The 23,150-nt window shown below is 29.0% G+C and overlaps 2 protein-coding genes across 2 annotated transcripts; one reads left to right on the top strand and one right to left on the bottom strand.

Annotated features, from left to right (window-relative positions):
- The first annotated feature begins 10,357 nt into the window (after window positions 1–10,357).
- On the top strand, window positions 10,358–12,042 carry LOC100301933 (WOX4). Its single transcript, NM_001247322.2, is given in 3 exon segments — window positions 10,358–10,646; window positions 11,041–11,328; window positions 11,552–12,042. Coding segments are annotated over 3 exon segments (729 nt in total). The 5' UTR covers window positions 10,358–10,379; the 3' UTR covers window positions 11,726–12,042.
- Window positions 12,043–21,331: 9,289 nt separating this feature from the next.
- Window positions 21,332–22,014, bottom strand: LOC101248770 (DEAR1-like TCP binding protein). Its single transcript, NM_001348417.1, has one exon. It carries the CDS (start codon window positions 21,932–21,934, stop codon window positions 21,485–21,487), a length of 450 nt encoding a protein of 149 aa, NP_001335346.1. The 5' UTR covers window positions 21,935–22,014; the 3' UTR covers window positions 21,332–21,484.
- Window positions 22,015–23,150: the final 1,136 nt, after the last annotated feature.

The following is a 23,150-nucleotide window of genomic DNA, read 5'->3' as shown; positions in this document are numbered from 1 at the left end:
AGATATGTTTGGCGGGAAAATGTAAAAGATTATATATAATTATTAAAGAAGAAACATATATTTGCATCACTCTTTTTGTGAATTTTTGAAGAGAAAAAAAAGGATTTGGGAAATTGCATTTTCCTACAATTGTTAGTGGGGAAAAGAAAAAGACATTTGGACTTTGATGAGAGTCAAGATTTTTTTTTTTTTTAACTCTTTTGAGTTTGTGCAAAACACCACCACTAAAGGGGAAGTGATTTAATTTTATAAACTTTGCAAAGATAAGAAATTGGAAGCATATAGAAAAAGGGATTGGGCACGAAAATAACAAAAGCTTAAAAAGTAGAGGAATAAAATGAAAGGGAAAGTTGTGTGTTTTTGTATTGGGAGAGGGATCTTTATGTGCTATCAATTCAACTAATTGTTTTTGGTCTGTCATCCATTCATACGAGGCCCCCTCCTCAATATTGGTAGTTGGGAGGAATCGAGGCAAATTCCGTCTTTAACATGTTCAACTGGATTCAATATGTAAGAAGATAAAAATTTGAATCTGTGGTCTTATACTTTTATTTTTATGACAATGTTTAGGTTTATTCTTAAGTTGGCTCAATTAAACTTTTAAATGATTGAGTCAGATCAAGTGTATCGTAAGGAATATGTCTAGTCTATTGAGGACTGAATTAAAAATGTCCTTCATTGTTAACGTTCAAAAATTGGTATAGTTTAGAAGAGAAAAGAGTAGATTTAACAAGGCGTCGAAGGACACAATTGAGAACTTCTTAACGATAGGAAAATCTAGGTCTTTTTTCGAAATACAAGGATAAGTTTGAATATTTTCCCTATATAAAATTATTTAATAGTCTAATAAAAGAAATTGTTCGAAGATCAATTGAGTCAAACTTCTAATGGACGATAAATTTAAAATCTTTTCGCAAAATATATAAACAAAGCTGAACCTTTTCTCATTATAAAATCTTATTAATGCCACCAAATTGAGTTAAAGAAGGGAAAACCTTGATCTTTTCACATAGTAAGTGGGCAAATTTAATTTAAATATTTTTTTTTCAAATACAAAAAAATATATATTATTAAAATCTAAGACTTGTAATAGAACTCATAAAAATCAAATCAAATAAAGATTATATTCTGAAATCGTGGGTTAGAAATTTGTTTCCTCTAACAAATCCATTTCTCTACAAAATTGCACTCACTTTCCCTTACACAACATGATAATTTTCTTCATCCGATCATGGAAATGTTACTCTTATCTACACACTCCATTTATTTTTCTAGGTAAAAAAGGTTGGAGTAGAAAATAAAATAAATAACACTATAGATCCATAAAGTCATGACCTAATTAAATTTGATAATAAAAGATGCTTTAATTTGGTCTAAAAATCTTAGTTGGAGGAATAATTAATTTTCAAGAATAACAATGATGACTTCCTCCAATTTATCATCACTTTATTTAGCATATGTTAAAAGGGTAAAAAAATAACCATTCAACATTATATTAGTGCTATCGTCCTCTCCTTTTCCATCAATTTCCTACCTATAAAGGTTTCCAAGCCAAAAACCAAAACTTTATTATATATATATATATATTTTTAAAAAATAGAGTTTCTTTGCAAAAGTTATTTGAGTATGACATTTCATCTGTTTTTGGGAATAATTGTAAGTAATTGTTTTTCTTTTATTCTTTTTTTGCTCCATGAAATTTGGTACCACGTGTCAAAACCTTTTCACCTTACCCACATGTTTGTCCTTGAAAAGAGCCTTTTATAAATTATTAGTAAAAATTGGTTGTAATTAATTACTGGAATTGTTTGATCCAATGATTTTTATACATGTTACTCCTAAGATGGCTAGCCTTTTAGAGCTATTGGGTATTTAAGATTTTAAAGTTTAAACTAGGTTTAGTAAGAAATCACTAGTATGCAAAAAAAAAAAAAAATTAAGATAAGAGGGAGTATGACTAATCTTATAGTGTGTTGATTGAATTCTAAAAAAAAAAAAAAAAGTTATGGAGCAATTCGTCTTGGTAGCAAAATTAAGGACTTCCGCTACAAATATAAGACACAAATAATCGATTTTACTTTGATGTCTCACAGATTCCTTGCTTAAAATCATTAAGGAATTAAAAGCTCTCACCTTTGACATGGTGTTAAAGAATGACAAAAGTTTTACATCGGTGGTTAATGAGATGGGTGGACTCCTTATAAGGTTTGAGCAATCCTTCTCCCTTTGAACTAGCTTTTGGAGTGTGAGTTAGGTCTAACACTTAACTTCACAAGGTATCAGAGCAGGGCTCGTCTCACCCGATGTTGAGATCCCCAAAATCAAAAATTACTCACGCACCAGATGCTAAGCACTGAGCGTGAGTGGGGTGTTAAAGAATGAAAAAAGTCTCACATCGGTATTTAATGAGATGGTGGACTCCTTATAAGGTCTGCTTTCTTCTTCCTTTGAGCTAACTTTGGGGGTTTAAATTAGGCGTAAGACCTAATTTCACACGTAGAGTGAGTAGTAGCTCGGTGGCAATTAAGTGCATTAGTATATAGAATATGTAGGATTGAATCTCTACATAGTTACTTTTTGTTTATTTACTATCCTAAGTATGGATACCTATCATGAAATTTATAATTTTCATCAAAAGTACATATAGTATGGACACCCTTTATTAAATTTATAATTTTTATCAAAAGTTTAAGGTATGAAAACATTAAGGAAATTCAACATCTACTCTCTTATGAAATTAATAAAAAGCACTAAGGGAATTCGACATTTACTATATTTATATACATAAAATAAGTTTAACCTTAAAATTGAAGAGGATTCAGAAGAATCTATTTGCTTCCGCTTGGTTGTTATTATGATACTTACTCCATTACATTTGTTTCAATTTATGTGATACTTTCCACCTTTTCAAAAGACAAGTTGATAAATCTACACTAAATTAAATTTGATCAATTCAATACTTTAAAATTAAAATGTAAATATTTTAAAACTATAGAGACTCAAATTTTGCTTAAAAGTTTTATGTCTATGAAATTGTGTAGTATTCATGAGTAGTAAACTCTTCAGACAAGGTGAAAGAGTAATGTAAAAGAAAGATTGCCAAATTACTAGTACTAATTTATTTCAGCAAATTTGTTTTTTATTGTCTGTCCATTTGAAAAGAAAAAAGAAATGAAGATAAAGAATGTAAGTGTAACCGTGTAAGTAGTGATGTATGTATTCAATGATGAACAACTGAAGTGGACACAACGTACACGAGTTTCAACTTTTCATTTTTTGTCTTTTATATTAGATATTTGTATTGAAACGCTAAGTCTCGAATATATTATACTTAAGGCCAATTCACCGAGCAATAATTATCTATAATATTTTTTTTTCTCATTTTCAAACTCAAACCAAAGATCTATTGTTATGAATGTACGAATTCATTGTACCATAATTCTTGACGTCGCGACACTTTGTTCATTTTTGCAAAAATGTTTGAGGGTCTTCTTTATGGGAGTGATTAAACTAGAATAGAAAGAGACTTAATTGTCGTTAAATATATATTTTTAGCTGTAATTGTCATTCTTTGTATATGTCCCTAAAGTCTTTAGTGATATTCGTTCTAATGGCACTTAACCAATGCCGATAAAGACTTTAACACTTTTTATTAGTTTCAATATTTTGATGCCACTAAAAATTATTTTTATTATAGTATAATGAGATGCTAAAATTTATTCTAACTAGTGTTGTATAATATACAAATGTCAGTGACATAATTTTATAAATTTTCTCGATATAAAATTAAATAACATCAAATAAATTGAAACGGAGCGATAGAATCTTTTCATGGTTGGGCCAAAGGGACACGTGCAAATGATAGCAAAATTCTTACCCAGTAATGATGGATTTCCACCGTTTGTTCCACTGTGTGGGTTCCCACAATCATGCCCAATCACTTCCACAAACATAAACCTTTTTCTTTGACCAAAGAATAATCAATATCATCATATTTTTAACCCCCTTTTTGATTACTGCTACTCATTTGTACCTTCAAAGTCATCACTAAATCAACTCAAAAAAGGAACTTTGATGCACTGTCACTTATCCTCTATATCACCTTGTTCCTTTGTGTTCTATTATTCTCGATCTGTTATTCGGAATTTATATTAAAGTCTGAAACTCAATTTATATCGTACATTATAAAGGCTCATTGACAAGTGATATATGCTTTTGATAATTCTTTTTATATTTAAGACTTAAAATTGAGATCTCTAATTAAGAATAAAACAGTTTTACTATTGCATCATGATCCAGGTCGGAGTTACTTGTCTTTAAGTAGGAACCCCTAACAACTATATCACACTCTCATTGTACGTACGGTTCTTAAATTCTTTTGCTTTGACACATTATTTTTGTACAAAAATATTCTCTCACTTTATAATCAATTTTAAAGTGATGATTTTGTCGTTATGAGAGCAAAGGAATGAAGCACAGGCAAGTCATCATGAAGATCCATCGTCTAGTTTGCATGGTGGGCTCAATCACTTAGAATATATTCTGAATATGATATATATATATATATATACATATATATTCCGTTTTGAGTTAATCTACATAATATACATTCTTATAACATATATGTATAGCTAATCATTCTTTTCGACTATTAATACGAGGCTTTATCCCATTATCATAATCAAAAAATTATTTTTTGTGTTGTAGTATGTGTCACCCACATAACTGAGTATTTATGGCTATGAATCCCAAATGAGCTTCTCCGAGCTAATATTGATAGGGTTAAAATAGTAAACTGACTTTTATATAATTATACCGTCGTTTATATATTTGTCTCGTAAAACTATTGACTCTAAAGCACGTAATTTTTCCTATATTGGAAAACCACAAGATGATGGAAATTGATGATGTTGATATATACGGACACAAACTATATATTAGGCAAATAAAGAAAGATCAAAGAAAAAAGGTGACAGACATAATATAAAAGAGAATCGTATAATGGCACCATGAGTATGTATATTTTGTTCAATTAGATGCTAAAAGGGAACAAAGTAACCTACCCCTCAAATTGAACATGTGGGACGTCTAATTTAATTGGAGACACAGAAGATGTTCAAATACAATAATGAGCTAGCTCAACATTAATGATCATTTGTCGATGAGTTTAAATTCTTTTACGTTTGATTGATAAAAATATTTTTGTTATTTTATAGAAATAAGAAAAAAAATAAGTTTTATAAATTATATGACAAGTTCATTATCTCCTCCTTACCAATCAATTTTAAATTCTTGAAAAACAAGTAAGAGAGAAATACGAACAAATAATTAGTGACTGAATCAATAATGAGAGTGTTATTATATATCCAAATGGCCACACGTACTCAACTCATTGTGTAACGTATATTATTATTCCTCCATTCTACTTTTTTACTTCTTTTTAATTAGTTTCATTATTTATAAGAACGTTCTAATCAGGCAAAATTTTAGGTTTGTCATCATATTTCATCTGTTACTTTTTTTTTCTTTTACCTTGAAAGATGAAATTAGATAATTATATGTTCACTTTGTTCAAGATTCTATTTACACTAATTATTATAAATCAGGTACAAAACCATCAGCACTTTGAAAAAAAAATTAAAAAACAGCTGGAGATTAATTAAAGAATCAATCAATCTAGAAAAACTTATATCTAATTAATTAATTTTAAACGAGTTTAAGCAAATAAAAAAATCTTTTTATTTTGGTGAGCTGTACTAAAAAAAAATAAAGTAAAAATAAATAAAAAAACTTAATAATTGGATATTTATATTCCTTTGACGTTGGGGCACCGAAACATTTAAATGGGATAACGTGACTAATTTCAAAATTGAAATCATTACAATATGTGAAAACATTTCTACGTAGAAAGAATGACTTCTTGGCAGGCCAATAACAAGACAATTTAATTTGGTATCTTGTCCAAACGACAAACCCATATGTAGAATTTTTTTTCTAACCTAATTTTCTTAGGTTTTGTAGGTACTAAGTCTACTAGATATGGTCTGAGAAAAATACAACAATAATAATATATAATTTCATAAGCGGATTCTGAAATGATGCGATGCATTCAACTTTATTCATATCTTCATAGGGGTAAAATTATGACCATAACATTAAATCAAGAAGTCTATATATATCGACAAAGAATACATAGGTATACAGGTAAGTAAAATTTACATCTTAATGATGTGTTTTAAAGTTGTGTGGATCTTGGTCCAAAGAGAATAATATCACTTAGTGGACTAGACAGTTACAAATGATATCAAAGTCACTCTTGTCTCAACCTTGTGTACGTGGATTAGATTTCAATTGAGTTTAGACAAATTTTAATAAGATGAGATAAATCTAATGAGTACTGATTTTAGATAAATTGTATGCGGTGAAGAAAAATCTCATGGAGGACGATAATTCCATAAGAGGGATTTAGGTGACACCTCATCTTATAAAGATAAAAAAAAAGTTCCACATAGGAATAAAAACTTAAGAAAAATGCTAGGTATAAACGTAAACAAATCTTACATCTGAATGATGCGTTTTAAAGCTTCGCTAACTTAGATTCGAAACAGACAATATTACTAGTGAATTGCATGAATCATTTTCAAATAACCCCTCCGTGAAGTTGTCAAAAAGTATGATAGCAAGATATCGATTTAAGTAATAAATAGTAATGAGAAAAAAAGTGAAACGAAAAACAACCTTTGCTTATTTTCAAAGGGTGCATGCAAAATCTCTCTTTTATGTACGACGTTAAATTGGATAGTAAATTTATTTATATATGAATATAATAATATAATTTGAATAAAGTTTTATGTACTACAGCTCCTACTATAAATTTGTCAGAGAAAAAAACATCGCATGTTTGATTGGACATCACTCTTTCTGTGTAAATAATTTTCAAACTTAGCTTTATTCAAACGAGTGGTTACTTGTCATTTGACACTCTCCACGCCTAAATTTTGAATTAATCTTACGAAGTTATATGTATGACTATCTAAAATTTCAAATATCATCATTACTTTTGTGAATTCGGGACATAATTTAATCGTAAAATTAGCTCATAAGAAAATAATGTGAAGGTATATATATTTTTTATTAACAGTGAACATTTGAATCTCGAACGTTTAATATGAAGGCTTGATTTTAATTAACAATAAATGAAATGAGTTTTGCCCAAATATCATGTTATTGACTTTGGACAGAATTTAATCGTATAAATTTGCTCATAAAAGATAGAATTGTCTTAGACCATATAAAGAGATCACTTATCATTTTTTTATCTGATGCGAAACTTTTCAATGAAATAATTGTGTTTAATTAATTTTGTGTGAGATGATTCGTAAATAAAAGCAGATAGAAAAATGAAGATTTATGTTCATACCAAGATCTATACGATCAAGAGTAGAAATATATAACTGGATCATAGATCTTTCAGAAATTGGGGCATAAATTTCAGCACTCCCTTGAAGACTTTTACTATAAAGTTGTTGTTGGATTCACATTTCAAGTTATCATAATACATAAATGGATCGTAATATTTGAATTTAACTAATTTTTATGTTTTTCAAATTTTTTATATACAAATAAACTCTTTAACTGGTTACATAAAATATTTTTACATGAAAATTCATGTGATACTCTATGTAAAACAATACATAGAAGACTTGCATCTACTTTACTCGATGCATACTCTAAAATTTAGAGAATAAAAATATCAACTGAGTCCAAATTAAAAAATTTATTCCAATCTATCATCAAATTGAGGACACAAATTAATTATCCTAAAAAATACAGACAAGACAAGAAATACCTGCCTTCAATAATAAGCTGCCACGTTTGTGAATAAGCCAGCTCCTATAATAACCTTTCTATATTTTAGTCAAGCTGAATATTTTCTTCTCTTTTTTTTTTTGACTTTTTTTATAACTCTTAGAAGAATTAATGGGTTTCGGTGCATTCTCAACATTAAATAAATTAAAAGAACAAAGTATTTAGACACACAAAAGAAAAAGAAAGATATGAATCAGTGAAAAATAATTTCCAACGTTCTTGACTATATTGTAGTATATAATTTGATGCCTAAATTAATAAAATTCAATCATTGATGGGTGACAGATAATTAGGGAATTACTTTGATGCATGTGCTTGAATCATGCAAAGACTTTTGCTATACAAAAATGGAGATAATAAAATTTTTTTAAAAAAAGTATGAGATAGTGGATTTTCTTTTAATAATATTTGGGAAATTGGAGTATACAGTTCCCAAAGAAAAAAGGGGATATTTGGGTTATGGGCATATAACTAAAGCTACATCAGATGGATTTTTGTCACATATATAGTATACAATATGTCTACACACGTCATGCATGTAATATACTCCCTCCTTTGTCCAACTTTATTAACCACTATATAAAAAAAAATACTATATAAATCGATATCTATTTTTACTTATCTAATTTGAAAAAATCGACGGACTACTATGTATCACGTAGTTTTATATTACCCTTACATACAACTATATTCAAATAATGATATAATGAGTAATTGTACTCTCTTCGTTAATTTTTATTTGTTTAATTTCAAAAACAAAAAGTTAATTTATCCATGTAATTGACTATAGTTGTTTGTCAATGCATTTTTAAAACTTTGATTTTATTATATTCAGCCAATGTTATTATAAAATTATTGTTTCATTTAATGCTCTTCAAGAACTGTGTCATGTTAATATTGAACAATAAAAAAAAGTAAAATTACATAATTAATTTCATAGTGTTAATTGTTAAGAGCAAATTATATCATCCCTATTCTTCTAAAACACAAAAATCCTTTAAAGATTATAACATTTCTAATAGGTACATTAGAAAAAAGCGAATACATAATTTATAAATTTTCAATGATACATTACTTAATGAGAGGGGATGAATTTGAAAAAAAATTAGAAATGTATCTGATAGAAAAAAAATATATCAAAAAGGAATGAATTTATTCAAGAGAGGATATAAATAGATGTTCTGAGAAAGAATTTTTATAATTTTTTCAAAAATTATTATTAAATATAGACAAATAAAAAAAATCAACGTATCAATAAATTGAGAGTGTTTTTTCTAACATAATATTCCACTACATAAAGACGGCATTCAATTTATTTTCCCCGTATCCGTATCTTGGAAAGAAACAAAGAGTTCCAATAAGGAGTTTAGGGATTGGTGGAAACTTTTTTTGCTTTAATAATTTATTTATTTTTCTTGTCCTAACTTTATTTAATTTTAATGATACATTATATTAAAAAAGTTTATTTAGAAGGAGAAGAGGCCACCGAAAAGCATGGACAAATTATAATGATTAAAGTAAGAAGAAGAAAGAAGAAAAAAAAAGGCAAAAAAATAGAGAGAAAAAAGAGAAGAAAAATTACTCATTACATTTTATTTTAGTTGATTAGACTAGCCAACTACACACACGCATACATTCACCCACACGCTCACCAATTCAATTCATTTCATTCATTCATAATAGTAATTTTACACCTTTTTTAAATTTTTTTTTTTTTTTTGCCTCTTATCTATAGCTAGCTAGCTCTCTATTGATCCACCTTTTTTTTTTCCTCTTACTTTTTAAAATGGAAATCATAAGTCAACCTCACCTCATCATTTGGTCTTGGTTCTTATAGGCACCCACCTCATTTCCCACTTTCTTTTATTATTAATTTTACCTTTTTTTCTTCGATACTTTTTTTTTCCAGAGAGTAACGTCAACATCCTGTCTATAACAAGGTGTACGAAGAAATTGGAGTGATTTGAGTCGATGTTAGAATCGATTAATCATTTTCTTCATTACCTTGCTTTTGCTAACGTTGAATAACGTCAATATTTTATTTATGACAAAGGTCCATAAGGGTGGTGGAGTGACTCGAGTCATAGCCAGGATCAATATAACGCTCGTTTGGTGGTTTAGTTGAGAAATAAAATTATGTCCTTGTGAATTACTTAACTTTCAAATTCTTGATTTATATATGTTCACATAAATATCTAATTGAATTTGTGTTAGACGATCACAATTTTCAAAAATTATTTTTTTAAAACTTTATGCCTCGTCAAACTATGTCACAGTTTACCTAACACATAATTCAGGTTAAAATTTTAACTTAATATAGATTGTTAGATTAATTACCGCATATAGTTATCTTTTAGGTGACTTGATGATTGCAGTGTAAAAATTCTTTTTTACACTAGCAACGAATGATGGTAGTTAAACTCCACCTTTTTTTAGTAGGAGTGATAATTGAGTTCTATATAATGGGGATGCCTCTAGTGGCATATGAATACTAAAAGCTGTCTAGCTCCATGTACATGGGATCATCATCAGGAAGCTTAAGTATGAAGGTGCATCAATTCACACGTGGATTCTTAGAGCATGAAGCTGCTTCTCCTTCACTTACACTTGGTTGCAAACGTTTAAGACCACTTGCTCCTAAGCTCAACACAACCAATAATGATACCACAACTACCATTGTTACTCCTCCTTTTGATCTTAAGAGTTTCATTAGGCCTGAAAGTAGCAATAGCCCTCCTAAACTTGCTTACAATGAAGACAAGAAAGACTCCTCTCAGGTAATTTCTAAATGTTTTTTTTTTTTTTTGCATATTTACGTAATGAGTTCAGTTGAACTAACAGAATTCGTCTTTAGTAGATGTATGAGTTCAACTGAATTCAATTGTTTTGACTTAAACTTTCTTAGATATGTACGAATAGTACATTTCAAATCGAATAACTCAAATGACCAGTGCATTCAGCTTCATCATGAATTCATAAAGTTTAAATTCTGACGTCTTATCACATCAAATGATAAAGGGAATATTCTTACTAACATCTTGAATTCATAAAGTATACACTTGATTCCACTAGTGGCATGTTAGGACATGTAGGAGATTCGCGAGGTCCATATGAATATACTTTTTTTTTTTGTTAGTGTGGTTGTTGATGTTTTACTTTTAACATATGTAGGTGGAATCACACCCAGGAGGAACAAGATGGAATCCAACACAAGAACAGATAGGGATACTTGAAATGTTGTATAGAGGTGGGATGCGTACACCCAACGCGCAACAAATAGAGCAAATCACAGCACAACTAGGAAAATATGGGAAAATAGAAGGCAAAAATGTGTTCTACTGGTTTCAAAACCATAAAGCCCGTGAAAGACAAAAGCAAAAGAGGAATAGTCTTGGCCTTAGCCAAAGTCCAAGAACACCATCAGCCATAGTCACTAGTCCTTTGTCATTTGACACTAGGGTATGTCTCATGACACGTTTATAACTAAGTTATATACACTGTCAGTATAATTTTATTTAAAAACTGTCCATCTATTTTGACATGTTATAACATGTTGCGTTATATTGTTACTTGTTGTAACGTATCAATAAGTATATTAATTTTGATATGAACCCTTTGCACTACTGTATTGATCTGTAGTTATCTTTTAATTGATCTGATATTGATTTGTTACTCGATACAGGGAGAAGTAGTGAGGGATGAAGATAGTCCATACAAGAGAAAGTGTAGGGGATGGACATTTGAATACATGGAGGAAGAACAACAACAACAAGATGAAGAAGAAATTATAAATTGTAGAGAAAATGGTGATAGGACTCTTCAACTCTTCCCATTGCATCCAGAAGGCATGAGATGATGAATTTATTATAAGAATATTCTTTTTTCCTTTTTAATTATGATCTGACTAGCTTCCTTTTTTTTTTTTTACTTATTTTCGTCATCTTTAATTTTTACTTTCTTCATTTGCATGCTTTGTTTCCTTTTCTTTTATTTTTTTCCTTGTTTTGGGAAAGAGAAAAGAGAAAAGAGAGACATATGAATCATCAAATCTATGTAGTACCAATTCACTTCTCTTGAATTTTGGGCATTTTAGTGACTTATTCCTGACCTAAAATACCCTATCTCCTATGTCTCATTGGAAATGCTGCAAAAATAATCTATTATTTTCTTCTTCTTGTGGTTGATACTTATATGTCAATTCTTATTTAAAAATAAAAAACGACCATGAGAAATCGTTGCTTAGTAATATTCAGTAACCACCTCTATTTTTAGTTTTAAATTTGTAGGTTCAAATCACTAAAGAAGCAATAAGGTGACAATGAAGTGGTAGAAGAAATATGCCAACGGATTTTTAGGCTAAATTAGTTATCTCACCTATCAAAGTATTGGTCTTTGGGTTGTGTCTCTCTCTTTAATTAGTCTATAAAATACTTAAAGATGAAATCAAGATTTAAAATTTATAAATATTTATAATTATAATAACTCAAGTAAAATACTATGATAACAGTTAGATTAAATTTTAATATTTAAATTTTTTTTTAAATATTATTAAATTTACGTAAATTTAAAATGAAGCGTCTAGATTTTCGATGATATTATTCACAAAAGGGGTGATGAAGACACTGAAGTCCACGCACATATCTTTATATAATTCTTCTTTTTTGTTGTTATTTGAGAAATTCAAAGCTGATGGGGTCGGATTAGTGGTTGATTTTTCTTTACATTAATTAATATGTTATTCATGCTAAGCTATAGTACTTTGATATTTGATTTTTTAAAAAAAAAATTCAATTTGTGGAAGACTTTGATAAAGTTGCTTAGCCCATGGCATGTCAATCAGAAGACATGCAATTTCTTTTTTATTTTATAATGTTGACTAATGGATTGTGGGGTAGAAGATCAGTTCATAGATATGACTTTGGAGGGAAAGCAAATAAAACTTAGATTTAAAATAAAATAAAATAATAAAGAGTAGGGTGTAGTTGGATAATTAACCAAATAAATTAATATAGTTAATGATGGAATTTCGATTAGGTAGATAATTAATGCAAAAGGAGATTGATTCATTATATCTTTAATGTGTCTTTTTACTTATTTAGGTTTATGTTTAGTCTTAATTATTTAGATTTTAATTATTTTATTTTATTTTTCAAGTTTGAATTTATCTATTAATATATTAATTATTAAATATATTTGTCTGTCTTGTTTTGTAATTACAGAATCCAAATGAATGATATTTGACAATTTTTTAATTTCATTCAAATGTTTGTTAACAATTTCTTTGTAGAGTAAAATTATAATATTACTTTATCCACTTTAATCAATTTTCTTCAATCATCTTTTAGACTTCAGCACAATCACAAATATTATCAATCATCACAACAATATTCACCGTCATCAATCATCATTATTCGTTACCAATCACTATTACATGCATATTCAACTTACATTATTATCACTAACATATACTACAAATTATCAATTGTCATCATCAAAACTACATGATCAACCTATACCATTCCAATACGCACACACAATCACCATCTCCAACCGTAATTATCATTAACCGTCATATGATTATTTTTTTAAAAAAAAAAATTGATAAAATATTAGATCTATATTTTGTTCATAATATTACATGTTGTAGTTTTTAAAAAAGGCATATTATCCATTTAAAAGTTGAGAAAATAAACAATCTTGATAATTTAATTTTTAATTTTTAAACTTAATTTAATAATAATAATAATTAAAAATAATAATAATAATAATTTGTTAGGGAATATATTGGTGCTATTTATGTAAGTTCTTCCAATTTTTCCGTTAACAATTTTACATAAAATTTGGATCTTATGCCGAATCGCAAACAACAAATTAGGCCCAAGTAGATAAATACATGGACGGATCATTGATTCTTGTGATATGCGTTGTGGGCTTTAGGCCCAAATGCTATTAACCACGAGAAGCTTTTCGGAGGTGATTTGCACAAATATGTTTAATTCCGTTGTGGTATTTAAAAAGGAAAATTACGGAAATTGGATCCACTAGGTAAAGTATTTACTCAAATTAGATCAAATTCAAACTATTTAACTTGATTGGATCCACTGCTTCATCATTCTTAATATCATTGGAGTAGAGGTGGATCTAGGAATTAGGGTCACTGGGTGCCAAGCAGAGGCGGACCACATGATAGGGGTGCACGTGCATCTGTTAACTTCAAAAAGGTTACGTGTATATATATATATATATCTATCGTGAGAAACTGACATAAAGTAGGATATAATAAACTCTACCCATAAGAGGTATAGGGGTGCCCTTGTTTAGTTGGTACAAGCCGGAGGAACCACTCGCGAGAATACAATTCAATCTTATTTTATTATTTTTATTTTAAGTTTAGCTTATAAATCATATTCGAGCCATTAGTAACCAATCAAATACTACATTATTCATTAATTGTAGTGAAATTTTCGTTAACTACCTAAATTAAGATAGTGTTGGTGCATCGAAATCTCCAAATTTTAGATTGTCTCTAATGCTCAGTAGGCTCATCGATTAAATCAATTTTAGATTCAAATAGAATTCGTCTTGTGGCTGGACGGAGAGCAGAATTGGGCGACGGACGGAAGCTTGAAGCTTTATTTAATGACAACTTTTTCTTGTTGAAAAGTTTAAAGGAGGTTTCAACGGTAAAGATAATTTTTTTAATATATTTAATCATGTAAAAGAAAAGTGAAAGAGTTAAATTAAATTAGTTAAAAACAATTATTAATTAATACTCCCTCCCACCCATTTTATGTCGCAACATTTGACTAGAAATAATGAAAACTTTGAAATGTTACCAAATTGTTTTCAAAAAAGTAACTCACTTTTCTCTCTCTTCATAAATGTATTAGAAAATTAAGTGGGACCAATAACGGTAAAAGAGAAATTATTCCTCTAAATACTTATCATATAAGGAAATGTGACATTCTTTTTTAGACGGACCAAAAAGAAAATCAAAAATCAAAAATCAAAAATCAAAAAAAGAATGTGCTAGTAGTTTAAAAAACAAACGCTGCCTGTGGTTAAAAAGAAAAATTGAAACAAAATAAGGCTGTTGCCTGGAATCAATCTCTTTGAACCAGGGGTTGTTAGCTTGCGGGTCTACCATTGCCCCACAGAACAATTTTGTTCTCTGGGTGGCACGGATATAATTTATACAAATATTATATTTATATATAAATAAAATTTTCATGAATGGCGTGACATCCCCACGTACCTGAATGGATCCGCCACTTCATCGAACTATATAAATACTTTAATAATATCAATTAGTAATTGATCAGTATTTTCACTAAAACACTACATATTCCTCCTAGATGTCACCGAGTGGAATCAATGCATCTAATTGTCATACCAGTAGCTGATCACATACTCAACAGCAGAATTAATTGAAAATATTATTAATTGATTGGTAATTTGGATAGTTTCATTCCTTAAATTTCCTTGGTTTAATCATCTCATATTTTCATTTTGCATGTTATACTGTTTGGTAGGTGTACTTCCCCACATTTAATAAAAACTAATAATTGATCAATTATATCATCCAGATAGGATATTATAACATTTATTGAAAAATGCTATATATAGTAATTCAAATTATGATGTGAATTATATGTGTGGAGGATAACTGACCAAGTTTGAATAGCTGATTACATTTATTGATTTAATGAGAAAGAAACATAAATTGGTGTTAGGTATTTAGGTGGTAGTGACATATACATCTATTATAAGTTTTAGTGGTTGAATGGACATAATTATCAACATGTTCTATATTTTTCATGTACTTTTTAGCATGAAGTTGAGACGATAAGATATATATATATTTTTTTAATTTTTCATTTAATATCTGAAGCTCACATTGAAGTCTCAATTAAATTCGAATCGCATATTACAAGGCCTATCTAGAGATGACACTTCAAATAAAATTTTCTCTATACTTAAAGCTCCCAAATTCGATATCTCTGGTTGAAAATTGAAAAATCTTACTACTGCATCATAACCTATGTTGGCCTTAATACTTTCTGTCATTCTCTTGACAGCCTTTCGTTTCTCAAACTTTTGCTAAATTGCCTTTGACAATTATTTCAAAAATAGTGATATGTTAGAATCTCTATACACAAGATCTGTTTTTTTCTTCTTTTTTGGAGTGGTCACTTCACGTGATGCAGAACTTCAGAGACATAATGAATTAAAATAGAAAAAGATAATAAATAGGGACTATCTGATTTTTGGGACCATTAGAATAACACATATGACCTACACAGAGCTAAGTGTGGGTATATATATAACCTATACTTTTTGGCACTTCAATATTTCTATATAGGTAGAAAAATTATATCCACACAAAGATTATGTACTTCATATGGACAGTTCTTATTATATATGGTATTTATAAAGATAAAAGGAACCAATTATGAAGGAGTCAGAGTGTGTGAAGGGGGTTCAATTGAATCAACCTAGTTTGAAATCTCATCACACAAAAACGATAAATGTGTATTATTTTAGGTCTTAGATTCAAATTTTTGAATCCCTTGTTAATATTTCTGGCTTCTCTACTGAAACTTCTACCTTATTGTTATTGGCCATTCTTTAGAAGTTCAAAAATCCAAATAGATACGAGACATAGTTGTGAAGCTAAGAATAAATAACGAAGTTTAATGAATCCTCTTCTTTTGAAATATTCTATGCGATTTAATTAGAGTGAAAATATGTAAAGCTTTTCACATCGAGCCTTTAAGGATGGATGGTCTCTTTATTATTATGACTTAAATAGTATATCCTTACCTTTATAACTAGCTTTTAGGGTTAAGTTGATTAAAACTCTATTTCGTTATGAAATAACTATATTGATATATACATGATCCGATTAATCTTGATCTTAACAACTTCAAGTGGAGTAACAAATAAAGGGAGTCCAAAAACTATTTTTACCACAATTTATATAAAAGAAAAAGGCAAAAGTTGCTAATGAAGTTCCACAATTGGTTGTATTTCATCACTATATAACCCAATAGGAAAGCAAAAACTTATATCTTAAGCAATGTTCATAAGTGTACCTTACGTTATTGATAACAAAATAATGGTAAAAGCAATCGAATACTTTCCTATAAAATTCGCAACTTACAACTACATGGCGCTCATTAAAAGGGATTGAATCAGAATTCAAATTGAGAATAGAATCAAAATTTAAAGTTTATGAATTCTGATTTTATCACTTTAATTTATTATTCGTCTTAAAAATTCTAACCCACTTTATATAAATGTCCATGGTATGACAAGTGGTGAAATGTTGATATTTTATAAGAAATAAGTAGCAAATGTATTTTTTGAGAAAGTTGGGGACCTGTTCAATGATTCAATGATTTTTTATTTGGTACACGACGATAAGAAAAACATTTTTTGCTAGACAAATTTGTATGCTTTAATTAATAATTGTCCATGACCATGACCAGTCCCCTTCCAACTCCAAATTTCCATCTTGGTTTGCTATTTTTAGCTATTTTGGTCCCTTTTATGTCCTTTTTGTTGATTTAAAAATATTTTTAGTCCCTCGATTCTTGATAAATTACTTGTATATATTCTTAACTTCATCGTTATTGTCATATTATCAATTGTTCCACCATATTGTCACTCGTGTTATATTTATATTGTACTATCACTCTATATGACAGTAATATAATCTTTTAAATGATCCAAATATTTACGGAATGAATCCAAAAACTCACATTGTTATTAGTGGAAGGTTACATATATTTTGTTGAATATCACAATAATAAAACAATAATTTAACAAAAGAAAAATTATATATATTAATATATTGACATTTAAAATTAATCTTCTTTCTTGAAAAAAAGAATCTGTATTTTCTTTTTGAGAGAGTTTTATGATCAATTAATATTAGAGCATTTTTAAAATCATATTTTTAAATATTTCATAATCACAAAAATATTACTCCTATATCAAATTTATAGATATAAATTTCAAATAAAAAGTCACAAATTTTATATTGACCTAAATTATGTCAAGTTATTGCCACGGAGAGAATAATAAATTTTTGAATCAAACATATGGTCAAAGTCCATCTTAATCCTTGGCTTGGAGTTAGTGAAACCAAACCAAATCTCGACCGCAGCAGTCAATTCTCTCTATAGAAAGTTTTTGGGTCAACTATTATGCACCTCGATAATTATAAATATCATTATAGATTAACTATCATATACCTCGATTATCACGAATAACAAGTGTCAGATAATTCTATTCAGAACAATTTTTACACACCTAAACTATTATCGACAATAGGTGGCAGATAACTTTGTCCACCAATATTATGACAGATGAAAAATATTTTTTTGACTTAGCTAAGTTTTAAACTTCGTAGTTATCAACCAGTTCATTGACTATTAGGCTACTATCACACCCTTAATGGCTTTTGTCTGATTTTATTTGTCCAATAAATTAAAAATAAATATCTATTTTACTTATCCATTATATATTATTGTCTTTCTATCATTTCTTTTTTCTCTCCCCGCCAGTTCCTATAACTAGAATAAATAATTAGAAAATTAAAAAATTATTAACATTCCTTCCACCAATATTTATTGAATAAGAAAAGTCAGGCAAATAATTAAAAGAATATATGCATAATTATCCTATACTTTGAAGTTTGGAGTTAAATTAAGAGACTGATTCGACCAAACTCTGATTAATTAAATAAGTGGTCCAATAATTTGGAAAATAATGAATAGTGCTTAGCCGACCACAGTTTAATTAATATTTTTTCCAAGAAGAAGTGTATAATTAATATTGATTGGTTGAATCTTTCTTGTGCAACCGCATTGCATCATTCCATACAATAAAACTCCAAATAAATAAATAGTATGAAATTGTAATAGCCGACCAAAACATTGGACAAGTGGAAAGATCTCTCTTTATTTTAAGATTTACTGTGGAGTATTATAGTATGCAACTAATAATAATAATTTAAAATAAAACAATCATGTTATGACTAAACCTCCAACTACCAAACATTAAACATAGATAACAACACCAATATATTTATCATTAATTGTAAGATATTGTTAGAAAACTTGTATTTGGTGGAAAATCACAACATTATTAGACTTTAATGAACTTCTATATACTTTATGGTGCCTCGAAGAAACTAGACAAATGAAATGAAAATATAGGGTGTACATATATCGTAATTAAGTTGTTATTTATTTTTTTGATATTTGATAAGTTGATAAAAATATATTATAACAATAGTATTGAGGATCCAAAATAGGTCAGGTAGTGTGGAGAGGGTGAGCTGAGCCAGGGGTGGTAAGGAGCGTTTAGATAAGATAGGTCACATGCAAGTGAAGGATCAATACTTTTGGACGATAAGAAAGGGACTCACACCTGACATTGATACAACGATTGGGGTGGGGTGGGGTTTAAGGAGTGTTGCGAAATGCTAATGGGGGGTGGACGGGGATGGGTCATGGCCTCATGGGAGTGAGTGGTCCATTTGGGTGCGGGTATAATTCATACAATGTTATTTATGGAATTTATTTTTTTTATATTAATTTTACTAATAAAAAGTAGATTTTTCTATAAAAATAATCTCCCAAACATTATAAGCATCATACATGGGGAAATTGGACTCAGAAATGCTTTTTCCATGCCAAAATGCATACACTAATAGCTTGTGTATAATTTACGAATATATATATACATATCTTTTATTTTTAGTTAGAGATTTCAAATGTAAATAAAAAAAGTTTAAATCAATTTATAAAAAATGTTTTACATATAGTAATATTTTTGTCACGAATTTAAATTAATCAATGGAATCGCTTAGGATTGGTTGTTTCTTTTTTTTTAAATAAATGAGAGCTTTTGATACAATATCATATCCCCCTCGTACTTATCTCCATGTTGCTAATTAAATAAGACAAACTGCACAACTAATTTATTTTAGTTTAAATCAACTATGCATCAGAAAATGTATTTAGGAATCTAAGATATGTTCAGAATCCTGTACCTTGATCTGACAAAGCAAATAAGAATTCCTGGTCTTCATGTGAAAACAACTGAAATCCACGAGTAGTGGTCAACTAGTAAATACACTTTCATTTTAAAAGGAAAATCTCAATTTAAATTTCATAAATTCAAAATCTCCTTTGTAATTAGAAATTTTGAATATAAATTTCTATTTTTTTGAAAGTGAGACTTCAAAAGATAACAAATGAAATCTTTTTATGAAGTCTGTATGTATATATGCCGTGATCGTACGATTTGTGAGAAACCAATGAAAAACATCGGTTGACACTTGACTCCACCACTCAAACAAATAGCACTAATAATATTAGCAAAAATGACTTAAAAATCCAAACACGTAACACTAATATATAACTCCAATCGATAATTTTACATCAATAGAAGTCAATTACAAGTATCTTATTACAATTTTCACCTTCTAATTGATTACATGATGTCTCATTTTTTATTTTAACCTCACCCTAAATAAATGTGACATAACATGTCTAAGTAATCAAGTCCTTTAACATATTCCATACCTTATATAGTCAAATTTAAACTTCAATTTATCAAAAATCTTAGCCAAAAAGAATTTGATCCCTCATCAAGGAAGGCAATAAAGTGTATATAAAATTTTCAAAAATTCACACCCATAGTATCTAGATCCGTTTTGACTTCAAATATTGACAAACAAAATAAATATCTAAAAGAATCGAAAATATTAGCACCGCCCAGGTGTGCATCATCCAATACCCAAGCAAATAGGGAAGAAAGCTTTCCTTCTCAGCTTCATAATCATCATAATGCCCACCCCTGACAGTGACTTAATTAGGCCCATTACTATCGACCACAGTCGCGATACGGTGATAAAACTATTTCATTCCTTATCAAAAAATTTAAAATTTAAACCCTTAACACAAAAAAGAAAAAATATATCCTATTAAAAATGCTACTTAGCTTATTATCGTATTAATTATAACTTGTCCAATCAAATTTAATCAAGACATTAATACAAATTCCGAACACACGTTAATCAAATAATTAGGACCACTACTTTTTTGTTTTTTTATTTAGTATATTAAAGCAACATGACTCTGGCGTGGGGCACTCCATCGTATAGCGGTGGTGGTCTCCACACACGATCAACGTCACATATTTTACCGGTTTACAACACAATCTCTTCTTCTTCTTCTTCTTATCTTCTTATCTACTTGTTGTTAACATAAAAGAGAATTTGTTTGCCAACTGAATTTTCCCTTTTTTTTTGTAGGCCATATCTTGTTTTTTTTTTTTTTGGCTTTTATCTTCTATTATTAGTACGATTCCATTCCAATCTTCAATGAAACAGTAACAAATTATGTAGAAAAAAATATTTAAATTCAAAGAAACGAACAAACAGTAATTCGTAATTTGAGATTAAATTTCCTTTAATAACTATCATAATTGATAATATTAACATATAATCCCTTCGGATTATATTTCATACATGGATCCTCAGTATATCTAATCAACATAAAAATAATCCCCCTTTTGGCCTCTGTTAACTCGCAGAGATTCAGTTATCTTCGTCGCAACTTTCCGGGCTAGGATATTCATTCAAATCAGGCTTCATCATCATCCTTGTAGATTTAGAATTCGAATTACAGTTTGATTCAACAGAATTAACAGTAGAATTGTGAATCGCAGTTTGCAGAGCATCAACTCGAGCACCTACCTCAGTAGCTTTCTTTCTAATAGAAGCAGCTGATAGATCGTGAATTTCATGGTCATCCACTATACATTCAGGGAAATTAAGCCTAGCTGAAGGACCTCGCAAGTAAAATACAGCGGTATCGTAAGCACGAGCAGCAGCAACAGGGGAAGAATAAGAACCAAGCCAAATTCGAGAGCGTTTGTTTGGTTCTCGAATTTCAGCTACCCATTTACCCCACTTCCTCATCCGTATTCCTCTGTATGGCTTATCTTGCTGGTGTTGCCTCTGTTTTCTCTTCTCTCCTTCCATCATACTGAAAAAAATTAAATATATTCACTTGTTTTGTTAGTTTTTTTCAGAAGAAAGAAGATGGAGAAAGGAGAAAATGTGATATATGAGAAGAAACGTTTGTTATTAGAATATATATGGAGGTTGGAATATAGAGATAAATTTTGTATTTATATATGGAAAGAGAAAAACCCAGGGTGGGTGGTGTATGATGATGTGATATTAATATTAGAATTTAATTAAATTTAAATATGTAAATTTTAACTTTTTAATAAAATATTTTAAATAAAAATTTATTAATGAAAGAGTATTTACTATTCCGCTACGTTGTTCGCGTTTGTGTGGATGATTGAGGAAAGAGAGCATATGGAGCACGCATAAAGGGAGAGTAATTTGTTTTCTTTGCTTGGCTGCTAGTCTGTCGTCTAGGCACGGCCGCCACGTTGATCTTCCTTAAAGATAAGTACAAAATCGGCCGACATATTTCATCGGAGCTATTTTTCACAACAATTTCACTAATTAATTATGGGAGGAATAATTTTATTCTACGATTCAAGGGTCATTCGATAACCGATAAAAGTTAGCCTAATGCATTATCAATAATAAAAAGATATTTATATATTATTTTATTAAGGTATTTTTAGCTAAATGTGTGGGGGAAAAAGATAATTTTATTTATAAATTAATAAATATTTTGAAATAATGATTTATAATAAAGTGGATAATAATTGATACTCATCAATTTTTCCACATGTTTAGCTAAAAATAGCTTTTGTAGACAGGAAACTTGAAATTCAACTCTTCAAATAATTATCTAAAGAGGTACAGAATAATCATTGAGGTTATTAAAAATGGTGTTGATGGTCGGCTCTTCCCTTTTCTTTTTTTTTTTTTGGTCTAAAATCAAATGACTTCTAAAATTTACTAGGCTAAATACACTAACTTTTGATAATAATGTTACTCATTTTATCTTCTTTTTTATTTATTTATATATTTATTGTGTATAAACAAAATACATACATGAAATTGAACTAAATTGTGGTGTCACACTTCCTCTTCACGCAAAGATCAAGCGTTTTAAATGTGATACGAATGGCAAAAGGTTAAAATTATCGCGAATTAGTAAATAAGATCTTATGTGACGCAAATTTGAATTAATAGTATTGTAATCGCTATTAAAAAAAATAAGGAAGAGCCACAAAGGGTACAATTAGGTTGCTTTTTAGTTGTAACTTACAAT

This window comes from Solanum lycopersicum, chromosome 4 (assembly GCF_036512215.1).
Source record: "Solanum lycopersicum chromosome 4, SLM_r2.1".
In the NCBI taxonomy this organism is placed as follows: Eukaryota; Viridiplantae; Streptophyta; class Magnoliopsida; order Solanales; family Solanaceae; genus Solanum; species Solanum lycopersicum.
The sequence above is the reverse complement of the archived record's forward strand: the minus strand, read 5'-3'. Positions and strand labels throughout refer to the sequence as shown.